The sequence below is a fragment of the Taeniopygia guttata genome, chromosome 22, assembly GCF_048771995.1.
Source record: "Taeniopygia guttata chromosome 22, bTaeGut7.mat, whole genome shotgun sequence".
NCBI lineage: Eukaryota > Metazoa > Chordata > Aves > Passeriformes > Estrildidae > Taeniopygia > Taeniopygia guttata.
The window spans coordinates 4088706-4105061 of record NC_133047.1 but is presented as its reverse complement, the minus strand read 5'-3'; the positions used below and the strand labels follow the sequence as shown (position 1 = coordinate 4105061).

Sequence of the window (16356 nt, the reverse complement as noted above, 5' to 3'; positions counted from 1 at the left end):
CGGGGCTGTCCCCCGGGATGCGGGTTCCGGGATGTCCCCGCGCTGCCACCCCCGGCCCCGCCCGCGCCCCGCCCAGGGGCGGCCCTGCGGGCGCACCGGCTGCGAGCGGAGCGGCACCGGCCCCGGGTGAGTGCGGCGGGATGGGGCATCCCCATCCCCATCCCCATCCCCATCCCCATCCTCATCCTCACCCCCGTCCCCATCCCGCTCTCCATCCCCATCCCCGTCCCCCGCGCGGGGAGCGGCCCCGGGGCTGAGCCGCGGCCCCCGCGCCGCCGGGAGCTCGGGGAAAACCGCGCCGGGAGCGGGGGGGACCGGCCCGCACCCCCGTGTCACCTCCGCCACCCCCGGGCCACCTCAGCACCGCCCTCCGCGCCGGGCCGGGGCGGCCGCGGCTCCCTCCGGCCACGGCACCTTCTCTCCCCGTCCCGCCCGCCGCCGTCCCGGGGCCCACCGGGATCCCCTGGCGGCCACCGGCTCCTCCCGGAGGGTTCGCCCCGAGCGCGGCCCCCTGTCCCCGGGTGACCCGGCTCCCCCTCCTCCTCCGCCGCTCCGCCGCCGCTCCGCGCTCCCTCCTTCCCCTCTCCCGTTCCAGGACGGAGCGGCGGGGCTGGAGAACAATAGCGGCGCTGGAAAACAATGGAGCGGCCGCGGTTCCCCGCCGGGGGCTGCGGGCGGACGCGGGGCAGGAACCGCAGCCCCGGCAGCGGCGGCTCCGCGGGCGGCAGCGCGGCCGCTCCGCCGCAGCATCCGCGGTGCGGGTCGAGCTCGGCTCCGCTCCGCCGCTGCCGGGGCTGCGCCGCCTCCGGGCGATGCTCCGGGCACCGGAGCGTCCCCGGGGCCGGGAAAAGCCGGGCCGGGCCGCGGGGAGCGCCGCGGCCTCCCCGGGGAACGGGATATTCCCACAATGCCTCGGCCGCGCCAAATCCGCGCCTCCCGCCCCGGCGGGGGATGCTGCGGGGCTGGGGTGGGACCGAGGCAGCAAAAACCCCTAAAAACGCAGATTTCTTTCGGGAGAAGGGAAGAACTCGGGTGGAGGGGGGGTTTGGTCACTTTTTTCCTTGTTTTGTTGTGTTGGGGCTCGGCAGGAACTGTGCGGGGCTGTGGATGCGGCCGGGATGGGCTGCGGGGATGCCGGACGGGGTTTGGGGGGTTGTTTTTGGGGGAGGGAGCAACTCTGGGCTCCGTGGGCTCCGTCAGGCCCGGGAGCAGCCGGGAGGAGGCGGAGAGGGCCGGGACCCTCCTTGGTTTGCCCTGGGGCTGTGTTAAAAACGCTTTGCAAAGCGCCGGGAGAGGCTCGGGCCGGGCAGCGTCAGCTCGGAGGGGGAAACTGAGGCACGGGAGCGGACACGGCCCCAAAGTGCCAGGGTTGAGCAATGCAGCGACTTCCACTTCGCCAGCGCTTTGATCTGGATGGTTCCGAACCTTTCCCGGTGTTTCCCGGTGTTTCCCGGTGCTTCCCAGCCTTTCCCCCGAGCCGGGCCGGGATGTCGGGGTCGGCAGTGCCGGGGGGGCTCCAGGAGCCGCCTCTCCAGAGCCAGCCCGGCTCTCTCCAGACCCAAAAAAGGAAGAATTTGCCCCTTTCCTCGGCGCTAGGAAGGGGATGTGATGACGGAGGCGAAGGTGGCAGAACCGGGGCGTAAACAGGAAACGACTCCTCAGCACGGGAGGATGAACCTGCGTTTTGGAGCTGCCCTTCCACCCCAAAAAAGGACTTTTTATATGGCTGCAGTTCATCCCCGTGTCCCCTTCGAGGGAGCGGGACTTGGGCCTCGCCCCTGGATGTCACCGGGATGCTCTGGAGCAGAGCTCTGAGTGGTACCAAAGGCTCCACCTGGGCTGTGCTGCCCTAGGAGAGTTCTTTTCACTGAATTTGCTGGTTTTGCTGCCCTAGGAGAGTTCTTTTCACTCAATTTGGTGTTTTTGCTGCTCTAGGAGAGTTCTTTTCACTGAATTTGCTGGTTTTGCTGCTCTAGGAAAGTTCTTTTCACTGAATTTGGTGTTTTTGCTGCCCTAGGAGAGATCTTTTCACTGAATTTGCTGGTTTTGCTGCTCTAGGAAAGTTCTTTTCACTGAATTTGGTGTTTTTGCTGCCCTAGGAGAGTTCTTTTCCCTCACTTTGGTGTTTTTGCTGCCCTAGGAGGGTTCTTTTCACTGAATTTGGTGCTTTTGCTGCTCTAGGAGGGTTCTTTTCACTGAATTTGGTGGTTTTGCTGCCCTAGGAGAGTTCTTTTCACTGAATTTGGTGTTTTTGCTGCCCTAGGAGAGTTCTTTTCACTGAATTTGGTGGTTTTGCTGTCCTAGGAGAGTTCTTTTCACTGAATTTGGTGTTTTTGCTGCTCTAGGAGAATTCTTTTCCCTCACTTTGGTGTTTTTGGCACCATTTTCACAGCTGCCATGTCCTTTAATCCTCCCTGAAGGTCCCCAGAACTTCTCATCCCTTGCCAGGGGACCCCCACGAGGGGGATGCTCATTCCTGCCACTCCTGCACTTCACACCTGGGAACCCCCAAATTTGGGGCCCCCCACACGCAGCTGCTGCCCCAAAAACCCCACGGGTTCACCCCAAACCCTTGAGCAGCTGCCAAATCCCCTCCCGGTGCCATTTCTGGGGGATAAATGGGATTATTCCTGCGTTTGTTCCCTGTGGGAGGATGGAAGGAGTCAGGAGAGGCGGCTGCAGGAGGAGGCTTGGTGCCGGATTTTGCCCAATTTTGCCAGATTTTACCAAAAACTCGCGCAGCTCCTCAGGAAACCCAAAGCTTTGTCAGCTCTTCCTTTGCCGACTTCTCCTTCTGCTTTTTCTCCGAGCCCCAGGGCTGGGCTGGGTTGGTTTCCTGCCCTTCCCCTCCTGCCACTGAAGAGTTTTTGCTGTTGAAAATCAATTTTTTTCCCCAGGGGTTTCTCCCAAGGTGTGGGATGGAACCCCGGGATCGCCTCCCTGCAGAGGCTTCGGGGTTTGGGTTCATCCTCTGGCAGGTTCTCCTGCCTTGGCCTGGATTTTGGGGTGGAATTGGGTGTTTTTCTTCCAGGAAAAGGGGATTTTGTGTCCCAGGGGACCGGGAGGAAGCACATGGCGAGGTGGGAGGTGGAGGAAACGCTTTTTGCTTGCCTCAGTTTCTCTTCGGGAGGGAAAAGATGCTGAAAAATGAAATCCTGCCCAGGATTCCATCCAAGGGAAAGCACGACCCCAAAAAATCCATTTTTCATCATCCAAACCCGCCCCAGTTCCCCATCCCGAGGCGTCTTTGAGGCCCGATTGCCAAAATCAGCATCCCAAGGGCTGCACCCAAAACCCCGCGGGAATCCCAAAACTGCCCCAAAAGTGCCCCGAGCTCCGGGCCCGTCCCAGGGCGGGATTTTGGCATTCCCAGACCCCAAAATGGGCTGGGATGGTGCAAACCCGGCAGGAGCAGCCCGGAAAAGAGCCAAATAATGGGGAAAAAGGAAAATTCCCGCTCCCCTCTCCCACCCGCGGCGGGGCCGGACCCGCGGGCCGGGAATGCAAATTCCCGTAAGGAGATCCCCGCGGGGATTAAATTTTCAGTGAGCTCGGGCGCCTCTGCCCGTATCTGATCTCCCTCCGGGCCCGGCGCCTTCCCCGAGGAGCCGCGGCGAGCCCCGCCCGCTCCTCCAGCGCCGGAGGGGTTAAACTCATTATTACTTTCTTTATTTAGGAGTAATTTCTTATGGGTTTATAATTTTTAATTTTTATTTCAATTTTAATTTTTTTATTTTATTATTGTTTTTCCTTATTCTTATTTTCATTTATTCTTATTTTTTATTCTTATTCTTGTTTGTTATTCCTATTTATTTTATTATTTTTTAAATTTTTATTTATTGTTATATTTATATTTTAATTTCTTATTTATTCTTATTTTTTATTCTTATTCATGTTTGTTATTCTTATTTTTTATAAATTTTTAAATTTTTTATTCTTATTTATTTGTATTTTTAATTTTTAAATTTTTATTTATTCTTAGTTTTTATTCCTATTTATTTACTATCTATTATTTCTCTTTTTAAAAATTATTTTTCTTTTTACTTTTTTTATTTATTCTTAATTTTTATTCCTATTTATTTATTATTTATTATTTTTCTTTTTTAAATATTTTTCTTTTTACTATTTTTATTTATTCTTAATTTTTATTCCTAGTTATTTATTATTTATTATTTTTCTTTTTAATATTTTTATTTTGACTATTTTTATTTTTATGAGTTTTTGGCTTATTATTTTTCATTTTAGTTTGTTGGGGTTTTTTTAAAATTTTTTTTTTAATTGATTTATTTAAAGTTTGAATTTAATTTAATTTTAATTTGCTTCCCCAGCGCAGCTCCCATGCCCGCGCGGCCCCGCCATGGAGCTCGGCGGTGGCGGAGGGGCCGCGGTGCCCTGCGGGAAGGACAAATTCATCTCCAGGTACGGCCGGGGGACACGGGGGGACACGGGGGGACATGGGTGGGGACACGGGGGGACACGGGGGGACACGGGGGGACACGGGGGGACACGGGGGGACACGGGGCTGGGGCATTCCTGGTGTTCCAGGGGATGTGGGATATAAAAATAAACAAAAATATAAAGTACAAATACTACACACACATATATTTATACACATCTCTCTATATATATGAATATATGATTATCTATGTGAATATATGTGACTATATATGAATATATTATATATATAGGAATATATATGAACATATATGAATATATATAGATATATAAGGGGGGTGCACCCCATCTCAGCCGATTTTTCCCATTTTTCCCCCAGGAATGAGCTGCTCCTGCACCTCAAGACCTACAACATCTACTACGAGGGGCAGAACCTGCAGCTGCGGCACCGCGAGGTGAGCGCGGTTCTACATATAAAATCCTTACATTATATATATAAAATTCTTATATTATATATTTATATGTAATCCTTATATTCGATGCATAAAATCCTTTTATTCAATGTATAAAATCCCTATATTCTACCTATAAAATCCTGATATTCTGCCTATAAAATCCTGATATTCTGTGTATAAAATCCTGATATTCTGCCTATAAAATCCTGATATTCTGTGTATAAAATCCCTATATTCTGCCTATAAAATCCTGTTATTCTGTGTATAAAATCCCTATATTCTGCCTATAAAATCCTGATATTCTATGTATAAAATCCCTATATTCTACCTATAAAATCCTGATATTCTGTCTATAAAATCCCTATATTCTGCCTATAAAATCCTGATATTCTGTGTATAAAATCCCGATATTCTGTGTAAAAAATGCTGATATTCTGTCTATAAAATCCCGATATTCTGTGTATAAAATGCCGATATTCTGTGTGAATGTGGCCGCAGGAGGAAGGGGAGCTGATCGTGGAGGGGCTGCTGAACATCTCGTGGGGGCTGCGCCGCCCCATCCGCCTGCAGATGCAGGACGACCACCAGCGCATCCGCCCGCCGCCCTCCTCCTCCTCCTGGCACTCGGGCTGCAACCTGGGCGCCCACGGGTGAGCGGGGCCAGAAATACAGCCAGAAAGGCCCAGAAATACAGTCAGAAAAGCCCAGAAATACAGCCAGAAAGGCCCAGAAATACAGGCAGAAAGGCCCAGAAATACAGCCAGAAAGGCCCAGAAATACAGTCAGAAAGGCCCAGAAAGGCCCAGAAATTCAGTCAGAAAGGCCCAGAAATACAGCCAGAAAGGCCCAGAAATACAGTCAGAAAGGCCCAGAAATACAGTCAGAAAGGCCCAGAAATACAGTCAGAAAGGCCCAGAAAGGCCCAGAAATTCAGTCAGAAAGGCCCAGAAATACAGCCAGAAAGGCCCAGAAATACAGCCAGAAAGGCCCAAAAATACAGCCAGAAAGGCCCAGAAATACAGCCAGAAAGGCCCAGAAATACAGGCAGAAAGCCCCAAAAATACAGTCAGAAAGCCCCAGAAATACAGGCAGAAAGGCCCAGAAATACAGCCAGAAAGGCCCAGAAATACAGCCAGAAAGGCCCAGAAATACAGTCAGAAAGCCCCAGAAATACAGGCAGAAAGGCCCAGAAAGGCCCAGAAATACAGGCAGAAAGGCCCAGAAATACAGTCAGAAAGGCCCAAAAATACAGCCAGAAAGGCCCAGAAATACAGCCACAAAGGCCCAGAAATACAGTCAGAAAGCCCCAGAAATACAGTCAGACAGCCCCTGGGACCCCCACCCACCCCCCTGTGCCCCCAGGTCCATGCTGAAGCCCAGCGCCCTGCCGGACACCGCGGGGACAGACCGGGACAGCGGGAACACCGGGAACAGCGGGAACACTGGGAACACCGGATACACTGGGAACACCGGATACACCGGGAACATCGGGAACACCGGGAACACCGGGAATGGCACAGGTGAGCCCAGGAAGAGGAATGGGGCAGGGAGCAGAGACCCCAGTTTGTAGGAGGAGGGAAAGGAGGGAAAGGGGAATGAGGAGGAAAAGAAGGAAAAGGAGGAGCAGGAGAAGAAGGAGGAAAAGGGGAATGAGGAGGGAAAGGAGGATGTTGGAGCCCTTCCGGAGGCTGTTTCTGGGGGAAGGATGGGGGCACTGGGGTGGCGTTGGGCACAGGGCTGTGCTGGCTCCCACATTTTGTGTTTTACAGCACCCAGGTCTGTGCTGGCTCCCACATTTTGTGTTTTACAGCACCCAGGTCTGTGCTGGCCCCCACATTTTGTGTTTTACAGCACCCAGGGCTGTGCTGGCTCCCACATTTCGTGTTTTACAGTGCCGAGGGCTGTGCTGGCTCCCACATTTTGTGTTTTGCAGCACCCAGGGCTGTGCCGGACGAGGCCCCGCAGCTGATGCGCACCCGCAGCGACGTCGGCGTCCGGCACCGCGGCAGCTCCCGCACGCCCGGTGAGCAGCGGCGGCTGCGCCGGCACCGCTTCTCCATCAACGGCCACTTCTACAACCACAAGGTGGGTCTGGGGTCTGGGCTTTGGGCTTTGGGGTTTGGAGCCGGGCGGGGCTCTCAGCACCGCCTCTGCCCCGCAGACCTCGGTGTTCACACCCGCCTACGGCTCCGTCACCAACGTGCGCATCAACAGCACCATGACCACGCCGCAGGTGCTCAAACTGCTGCTCAACAAGTTCAAGGTACGGCGCCCGGCTGCTCGGGGGGCGCTTCCTGTTTGCTGGGAATAAATGGAATTATTTCAGGGATTAGATGGGTAAAATCTGCATTCCAATTTCATATTTTTAATTATTATTTATATTTTTATATACTATATTTATATAAATTTTATATGTGTATGTTTAAATTATTGTTTATCTATTATATTTATATATGTTATATTATAATTTTATATTCAAGTTATTCTTTATATTTATATATTATATTTATATACATTTTATAATTATATTTTAAATTAATATTTCTATTTTATATTTATGTATATATATTATATTTATATGTTCATAAATTTATATTTGTATCATTTATATACCTTTATATTATATATATGTACTTTACATTCAGATTATATATATATGTGAATTTTTATATATAAATCTTTGTTATATATATAATCTTTACATTTTATATATATATATGTAATCTGCATTGATATTATATATATAAAAATCTATGCCCTATATATAGGTTGTAGATATATATATATTTAATATATATTTAACCTATATAGATATATTTAACCTATTTATTTATTTATTTATTTAACCTATATATATATATAGGGCAGAACCCGTCCCTTTAGCCAAGCTTTGTCTCTCCCCTCAGATTGAGAACTCCGCAGAGGAGTTTGCTCTGTACATGGTGCACACGAGCGGAGGTGAGCGCCCCAAATTGTCCCGGATTGGAGTGCCCCAAATCCCCCAGATTGGAGTGCCCCAAATCCCCTGGATGGGAGTGTCCCAAATTATCCCAGATCAGAGCACCGCAAATTATCTGATATCGGGGTGCCCCAAATCACCCGGATGGGAGTGCCCCAAATTACCCCAGATCACAGTGCCCCAAATCCCCTGGATGGGAGTGTCCCAAATCCCTGCAGCACTGCCACCTCTGTCCTGGCACCACCGGTACCACCCTGGCACTGCCTGTCCCTGCAGGCAGTGCCGGTACCCACACGGCAGTGCCGGTACCACCCTGGCACAGCCGGTAGCCGTGGGCAGTGCCAGGGTGACACCGGCAGTGCCGGTCCCCGTGGGCAGTGCCGTAGCCAGGCCGCGGTTGCGTTGCAGAGAAGCAGAAGCTGCGCGGCAGCGATTTCCCGCTGCTGGCCCGCGTCCTGCAGGGCCCCTGCGAGCAGGTGTCCAAGGTGTTCCTCATGGAGAAGGACCAGGTGGAAGAGGTCACCTACGACGTGAGTGTGGGCTCGGCGAGTTTGGGGCGTTTGGAAGCCGGGGAGGCGCGGGTTTGGCCGGGAGGGGACCCCAAAGCCACCCGGTGCCAGCCCTGCCCTGGCAGGGACGCCTCTCGCTGTCCCGGGTGGCTCCAGCTGCAGTGTCCGACCTGGCCTGGGACACTGCCAGGGATCCGCTTCTGTGGGAATCCTGTGCCAGCCCCTCCGAGCCTCCCGGGGAGGGATTTGTCCCCGGTTTGCCCTGTGGGATTTGTCCCTGAATTGCCCTGAGGGATTTGTCCCTGATTTGCCCTGAGGGATTTGCCCTAAGGGATTTGCCCTGAGGGATTTGTCCCTGATTTGCCCTGAGGGATTTGTCCCCCATTTGCCCTGAGGGATTTGCCCTGAGGAATTTGTCCTCAATTTGTCCCCGAGCGATTTGTCCCGGGTTTGCTCCGAGGGATTTCCCCTGAGGGATTTGTCCCCAATTTGCCCTGACGGATTTGTCCCAAGGGATTTGCCCCAAGAGATTTGTCCCAAATTTGCCCTGAGGGATTTGTCCTGAGGGATTTGCCCTGAGGGATTTGTCCCAAATTTGCCCTGAGGGATTTGTCCTGAGGGATTTGTCCTGAGGGATTTGTCCCTTATTTGCCCTGAGGAATTTGTCCCGAGGGATTTGCTCTGAGGGATTTGCCCTGAGGGATTTGTCCTGAGGGATTTCTCCTGAGGGATTTGTCCCTGATTTGCCCTGAGGGATTTGTCCCCGGTTTGCCCTGAGGGATTTGTCCCAAGGGATTTGTCCCAAATTTGCTCTGAGGGATTTACCCCAAGGGATTTGTCCCCGATTTTCCCGAGGGATTTACCCTGAGGGATTTGCCCTGAGGGATTTGCCCAAGGGATTTATCCCCAATTTGCCCTGAGGGATTTTTCCCCAATTTACCCCGAAGGATTTACCCCAAGGGATTTGCCCTGAGGGATTTATCCCAAGGAATTTGCCTAAGGGATTTTCCCCCGATTTTCCCGAGGGATTGCCCCAGGCGTGCCGCTCGCTGCGGTGTCTGTCCCTGAAATCCGCCGCCCCAGCCCCCGGTGCCATCCCGGACCCGCTCCCTTCCATTGCAGGGAATTGCTTTTCCAGCGGGAGCGGCTCCCCTGTGCCATCTGCCGGCTCGCCCTGTTCTTTTAAAAGTTCTAAAGTTCCTTTAAAAGTTTCCTACTCCTTCTGATGTTTCCATATTTCTACTAGAGTTTCTCACCCACTGTTCATGTAAATAATGATGATTTTACATTCTTCTTTGTGGGAGGAGAGAATTGATACACTGTTAGTTTAACCAGTGTAATTAGAGAAATAACAATTTCATCCTCCAACCCACTGTCACTTTTAGAATTTTATATATTACAAAGTCAGGAATGAAATTAGCTCCTTTTGTTCCTTTACATCTTAAAGTAAGTACATGAGTTATTTCATATCACAGTGCTCTGAAATCCCGGCCCAAACCGGGCGCTTTTGGGGTGAATTTGGGATTAAGCCGCTCTGAGACTTTGGGAGCCACCTCTAGCACCTCTAAGTGAATCAAACTAAATAAACTTTAGGCAGATCTTTTCCCAATAATTATCCACTTGTTTGCATGAGCTGATGGTCACGAACATCATTTTCATTTAGGGCTTGCTGTAAAATTTTGGGATCTTTGGTTAAATCCAAGGAGGGGATTTGGGGGTGTTCAGTTCATCCCCTTCTTCACCGTCTCCTGCCACTCCTCTCCCACCCAGGTCGCCCAGTACATCAAATTCGAGATGCCCATCCTCAGGAGCTTCATCCAGAAGCTGGAGGAGGAGGAGGACCGGGAAGTGAAGAAGCTGAAGCACAGGTACGTGGGGAGGGAAGGACATTCCTGAAAAAAACTCCTTTGTGCAGCCCCAGGATGCTCCAGTGCTGGGGATTTCCCTGCCTGGCAATCCTTGAGTTTGGGGAAGTAGAAAAAAAAGGAGGGAAAAATCTTCATTTTGGGATTTTTTGTGGGTTTTCCGCCCGGTTTTGTGGTGTTCCCTGCGGTGGTGCAGCTGCCAAAGTTTGGGGTTTGGCATCCCCAGAGCGGGGTTTGAATTATTCCGGGGTTTTCTCGGGTGCTGAAAAATCCTTTTTTATTTCAGGTACTCCATCCTGCGGCTGATGATCGAGCAGAGGCTGGAGGAGATTTGCGAGGGCCCCACGGCCATGTGAGCGTCCCTGGGATGTGCTGCCCCAAATCCCCACCTGAAACGCTGCCGGGGTCCACCCGGGGGGCTCCAGCCCCGAGCCACCCCCCTCCCACGCCTTCATCCCCTCGGGGGGCTCCTCCCAGGAAGGCTTCAGCCAAAACCTCAAATCCCTGGAAAACACCGGGAGAAAAAACAGAGCAAAAAGAGGAAATCCGTGAGCAGCACAAAGGCGAGGGCTGCCAGCATTCCAGGGCTGGAATTTTGGGGGGCTCGGTTTGGAAATGCCCAGCGTGGCTCCCTGTGAAGGTCCTGCTGCTCGGTGGCAAGAGAGCACAAAAAAATTTCCTTTTTTTTTTTTTTTTTTTTAATAGGAAAAAAGCACATTCCCACCCTACAGCCGCAATAATTCCCAGGGGCCGGGAGGATTTTGTAAATCCCAAGGGGTGGCTGAGATTTTGGGGGGGTTTAACCCTGACCTGGGGGCTCGCAGGTGGATTTCCAGCACAGGAGAAAATCCCGTTTTTTCCCCAAAGCTGCGCCCGTGGTGCGGCCGCCTCTGTCCCCCGCTGGAATTTGCACTAATATTTAGGGATTTGTAGGAAAAGCACGATGTCAAACCTCTCTGGTAGCTGAAAATGCCAAATAGCACTCGCAGGGATGCCTGAGGGCCTCGAGCCTCTCCAGGTGGGAAAGGAGGGGAGGCAGGAGGAGGGGGAGGCAGAAATAAAGAGGATTTTGTTGTCCAAATCCATTTTCCAGCAGTGCCAGGAAAAGATCCTGGTGAAACCATTCCCAGCAGCTGGAAAATCCTCTTTCCTCCCAGGCTAAACCAGCAATACCCATTTTATACCTCGGTGTGAACTAAACCTCTGACTTTCTCCCCTTCCCTTTTGAGTTTTTGCAATGCATCTTTGGAATTTTTTTTTTTTTTTTTTTTTTTTTAGTTTTAATTTTAATGGTACCTTTTCCACCTTTAACTCACATTGGGGGAAGTGTTGTACAGCGAGAGGAGCTTTTGATGTGTTTGAAGGATGATTGTGGCGCTGCTGCGTGGATTAACAAGGAAATAAAGTAAAATATGTAGCAACTTAACTCAGAATGAAACCCCCTGAGTCAGAGCCTGGCTTGTCCAAAATAAATCATTTTTTGTGGCTAGAAATGCCATGGAAATGAGTATAAAATGAGATGAGGGAAAAGAGTAAATCCTGAATCTACTGCTTGAATGTCAGTGGAGAAGTTCCCCAAGGAGAAATGCTCTCACCTCCCAGATTTAGACTCCCACCTAAATTTCTGGAGGATTTTTGGGGAACACTGGGCTGGTTTAGGGCCTGGCTTGTCCAAAATAAATCACTTTTTGTGACTGGAAACGCCATGGAAATGACTAAAAAATTCGATGAGGGAAAAGAGGAATGCCTGAATGTCAGTGAAGTTCCCCAAGGAGAAATGCTCTCACCTCCCAAATATAAACCCTCACTTAAATTTCTGGGAGATTTTTGGGGATTACTGGGCTGCTTTAGGGTTTATCCAGCCCTTAGGGATTATTCACCCCCAGGAATTATTTATCCCTGCGGGCTGCAGGATCCATCCCGGGGGAATTTCGCTGCGGGGAGGTAAAACCCGGGTGTTTTTTCCAGCTGGAATAGCCGGAGCTCAGCCGGCCCTCCCCGTGATCCCTCCCCGCAGAGGGGCCGGGCTTCCCACCGGGAAAATCCCACCGGGAGAATCCCACCGGTTCCACCGGGAAAATCCCGCCGATCCCACCGGGAAAATCCCGAGCGCACGGTAAGGGCAGCGCCCCGCATTTCTGGGGTGAAAAAAGCAGGATTTGGGTGCAGAGCAGCCGAAAGATAATTGGAATTTGCTTGGCACAAATCTGGGATGGGGAGAGCAGCCCCGGGATGCTCCAGCGCTGGGGGTTCCCTGCCCGGTGACCCCTAAATTTGGGGAAGTAGAGATGGGGGAAAAACAGGAGGGGGAAATCCTCGTGTCGGGATTTTTTCTGGGATTTGCCGCTCGGTTTTGTGGTGTTTGTGGTAACAGCTGGGAAAGGGGGACGCTTCTCAGTGCTTCCTTTAAAATAACCCCGTTTTCAGGTGCTTTCCTTAAAATAACCCCGTTTTCAAGTGCTTTCTCTCAAATAACCCCATTTTCAAGTGCTTTCTTTAAAATAGCCCCAAAAAAGCCGGAGGAGCGGGGCAGGAAAAGGAGGCAAATCCCATTAAAATGTGAATTTTTGAAGGGCTGGCACTGGAGCGGGGCAGGAAAAGGAGGCAAATCCCATGAAAATGTGAATTTTTGAAGCGCTGGCACTGGAGCGGGGCAGGAAAAGGAGGCAAATGCCATGAAAATGTGAATTTTTGAAGCGCTGGCACTGGAGCGGGGCAGGAAAAGGAGGCAAATGCCATGAAAATGTGAATTTTTGAAGCGCTGGCAGGGTGGGGGTCAGGCCTGGCACCTTCCAGCCCGAGGCAGTCGCTGACTCAGGGATGCCAGGGGGGCTCGGCTTTGTCCAGCAGCTTTTGTCAGCGCGGCCGCGGCTTTTTGGGGATGTGGAGCAGCGGTGGCTCAGCAGCTCCAGCACAGTCAGCGTTTGCTCTGCCCCGGGGGAATCTCGTCCCTGCGGGGACAGAGGGGTCCGGGCAATTCGGGGACTTTGGGGCTGTTTAAAGATCATCCGGGCCAACCCCTTGTCATGGGCAGGGGTGTCTTCCACTGGAATGTATAAATTATGTATCAATATAATATATAACAATAGGTATAAACGCATTAAAATATAATAAAATAATACAAAATTTATTAATATAATACTATAATAATATATGATAAATATATAATATATTATATGATATATAAATATAGTCTATAATAATATAATAAAATAATGAACTGCTTATTAATATATCAATATCATTATATATAATAAAATAATATCATACTTAATATAATAATATAATAAATAATAATACTATAATATAATATATAATACACAATATGATCTATTATTATGTATTAATGGTCTCTATTAGAAATCATTGGTTATTGATCACATATTATTATACATTCTGTATTAGCTACAATATGTAGTGACCTGGACAATGAATGAATATATAAATGAGTCATAAAATAGGGATAATATAGAGAGAAATAGAGATTATATAGAGAGATAAATAGAGACAACAGAGAGGGATAAATAGAGATTATATAGAGAGATAAATAGAAACAATATAGAGATAGAGATAACATAGGGAGATAGAGATAATATAGAGAAAATATAGAGATAATGTAGAGATAAATAGAGAGAATACAGAGAGATAAAAGCCACTGAGGTCAGCTTGGTGCTCATAACGCCAAGTTTGGGGGTTTGATCCCTGCCTGGGGCACCCACAGAACCCCAGACTCACAGAACCACACTCACAGAACCGCATTTACACACTCACAGAATCACACACTCACAGAACCACACTCACAGAACCACATTTACACACTCACAGAATCCCACACTCACAGAACCGCATTTACACATTCACACACTCACAGATTCACACACTCACACAATCCCACACTCACAGAATGCTTAAACCGCTCACAGAGAGGTTTCTAACCACCGCTCTCAGCCGCTCTCTGTCCCGCAGTGGGGCGGGATGAGTGGGGCGGGATGCCGGGATGCGGCCCCGATCTCTGCCCCCCACTGGGGCGGGATGCGGCCCCGCTCTCAGCCGCTCTCTGTCCCGCACTGGGGGGGATGCGGCCCCGCTCTCAGCCGCTCTCTGTCCCGCACTAGGCGGGATGCGGCCCCGCTCTCTGTCCCGCAATGGGGCGGGATGCGGCCCCGCTCTCAGCCGCTCTCTGTCCCGCAGTGGGGCGGGATGAGTGGGGCGGGATGCCGGGATGCGGCCCCGCTCTCTGTCCCGCACTGGGGGGGATGCGGGTCCCGCTCTCAGCCGCTCCTTGTCCCGCAGCGGGGCGGGATGAGCGGGGCGGGATGCGGCCCCGCTCTCAGCCGCTCTCAGTCCCGCACTGGGGCGGGATGCGGGTCCCGCTCCTTGTCCCGCACTGGGGCGGGATGCGGCCCCGCTCTCAGCCGCTCTCTGTCCCTCAATGGGGCGGGATGCGGCCCCGCTCTCAGCCGCTCTCAGTCCCGCACTGGGGCGGGATGCGGGTCCCGCTCTCTGTCCCGCACTGGGCGGGATGCGGGTCCCGCTCTCAGCCGCTCTCAGTCCCGCAGTGGGGCGGGATGCGGGTCCCGCTCTCAGCCGCTCTCTGTCCCGCAGGATGCGGCCCCCGGAGCTCTCCCGCTGTTGGGCGCTGCTGCTGCTTCTCGCCCTCCTCAGCGACGCCGCCGGCGGCCGCCGCGGGGCCGGCGGGAGGAGCGCCGGGCCCGGGGGGCTCCGCGGGGGTTTCCGTGCCCTGTCCCGCGGTGGCGGCTCCCCGGGCCGCGGCTCCAAGGTGGCCGGAGCCGTCGCGGCCGGAGCCGCCGCCGGTTACGGCATGGGGCTGCTGGGCCGCCCGCGGCCGGCCCGCCTCGGTCACGGCATCCCGGCGGCGCGGCAGCCGCCGGCCGCGGGCGGGTTCCACGCCGGGGGCTGGCCCGAGGCGGGGGGCAGGCGGGGACCCCCCAGCAGAGCCCCCGGCCGGCGGAGAGCCGGGCTCGGGCTCGCCCTGCTGCTGGCAGCGGGAGCCTGCCTGCTCAGCCACGGGCTGCAGCGCTGAGGCACCCCCGCGACCCCCGGGGACCCCCGGGGACCCCCGGCCCGGCGTTTGGGAGAGAATTGACTTTTGCTGGGAGATTGGATGTGGCGTGCGGAGCTGGGACAGGCGCTCCTGGCCGCCGGCCCGAGCTGGGCGGGCACCGGGAGCCGGGTCCTGCGAGCCCCAGCCGGGACCGGGGATGCCGTGAATTCCAACCGGGACCGGGGGGTGCCGTGAATTCCAGCCGGGACCGGGGGGTGCCGTGAATTCCAGCCGGGACCGGGGATCCTGCGAGCCCCAGCCGGGACCGGGGGATGCCGTGAATTCCAACCGGGACCGGGGGATCCCGTGAATTCCAGCCGGGACCGGAGGGATCCTGCAAACCCACCCGGGACCGGAGGGATCCTTCAAACCCACTCGGGACCGGAGGGACACTGCAAACCCACCCGGGACCGGAGGGACACTGCAAACCCACCCGGGACCGGAGGGATCCTTCAAACCCACCCGGGACCGGAGGGACACTGCAAACCCACTCGGGACAGGACCTGCGTGAGCAAAGGCAGCCCTGCAAGGACCTGTGGAAATCGTGCCCCACCGGCGCTCCCGTTGCACGGCTTCACCAAAAAACGCTCCTTCTCCCCCAAAAGAGCGCTGGGACTCACGGGGAGGGGGGTGTGGGGCTTGGAAATGGAGGCCTGAGCCTCGCAATAAAGTTTGGCCTTGAGACATGCTCTGATTTTAACCAAATCCAGCGTCTTTAGCACTGGAGCCACGAGGCTGCCTGGGGACAAACCCTGCTGGGTCCCACCTCTCTGGCTTTGATAGGATCCATCCCAATCCTCCAGATCCCGATTTTCAGCGTTCCCTGCCCAAAGTACTCACACCTGTAGGAGTGACCCTGTCTCAGGTGCTTTGTGCTTGTCAGGGAGGAGGCAAATCCTGCCTGAAGTCACAAAAAGGAGCAGTGAGGGATGGTTTGTCCTCCAGCAGCTGCGTTTTCCTCTCTAATCCCTGTCCTGGGGGGTTAAATCTTCCCCAAATCCAGGTTTTGGCTGCAGCAGCTCAACCATCGCTATGAGAATGGAAAATAAAGCGGCTCCAAGTGGAAAATGATCCCCAAAAAGTTTCTGGGCAGGTGAGATCCCCATCC

The 16356-nt window shown here is 52.8% G+C and overlaps 2 protein-coding genes across 3 annotated transcripts; both read left to right on the top strand.

The window, feature by feature from the left end:
* Positions 1-2: 2 nt before the first annotated feature.
* On the top strand, positions 3-11621 carry RASSF2 (Ras association domain family member 2). 2 transcript variants are annotated; one of them, XM_032752374.3, is made up of 11 exons: positions 3-126; positions 4329-4419; positions 4775-4850; positions 5349-5500; positions 6213-6370; positions 6784-6935; positions 7012-7113; positions 7757-7808; positions 8218-8339; positions 10089-10186; positions 10470-11621. In XM_032752374.3, the coding sequence occupies exons 1-11, from the start codon at positions 18-20 to the stop codon at positions 10537-10539; spliced, it is 1182 nt and encodes a 393-aa protein (XP_032608265.3). In that variant the 5' UTR covers positions 3-17; the 3' UTR covers positions 10540-11621. The 2 variants fall into 2 exon arrangements, with proteins under 2 accessions (XP_032608265.3, XP_072773865.1); XM_072917764.1 differs by having other exon boundaries at positions 85-126; positions 4334-4419.
* A 144-nt stretch (positions 11622-11765) lies between these two features.
* LOC140680459 (uncharacterized) lies at positions 11766-15936 on the top strand. The gene is made up of 2 exons (XM_072917765.1): positions 11766-12299; positions 14789-15936. Exons 1-2 carry the CDS (start codon positions 11935-11937, stop codon positions 15225-15227), a joined length of 804 nt encoding a protein of 267 aa, XP_072773866.1. The 5' UTR covers positions 11766-11934; the 3' UTR covers positions 15228-15936.
* The last annotated feature ends 420 nt before the right edge of the window (positions 15937-16356 follow it).

What these genes read in the sequence shown, in the direction of transcription:
- RASSF2 (XM_032752374.3), top strand. Translation starts at nt 18, where the DNA reads ATGCGGGTTCCGGGATGTCCCCGCGCTGCCACCCCCGGCCCCGCCCGC. An exon ending in AAGGACAAATTCATCTCCAG is followed by an intron (nt 4,420 to 4,774) that starts GTACGGCCGGGG and finishes TTTTTCCCCCAG; the next exon opens with GAATGAGCTGCTCCTGCACC. An exon ending in GTGAAGAAGCTGAAGCACAG is followed by an intron (nt 10,187 to 10,469) that starts GTACGTGGGGAG and finishes TTTTTATTTCAG; the next exon opens with GTACTCCATCCTGCGGCTGA.
- LOC140680459 (XM_072917765.1), top strand. Translation starts at nt 11,935, where the DNA reads ATGTCAGTGAAGTTCCCCAAGGAGAAATGCTCTCACCTCCCAAATATA. An exon ending in GGGAAAATCCCGAGCGCACG is followed by an intron (nt 12,300 to 14,788) that starts GTAAGGGCAGCG and finishes TCTGTCCCGCAG; the next exon opens with GATGCGGCCCCCGGAGCTCT.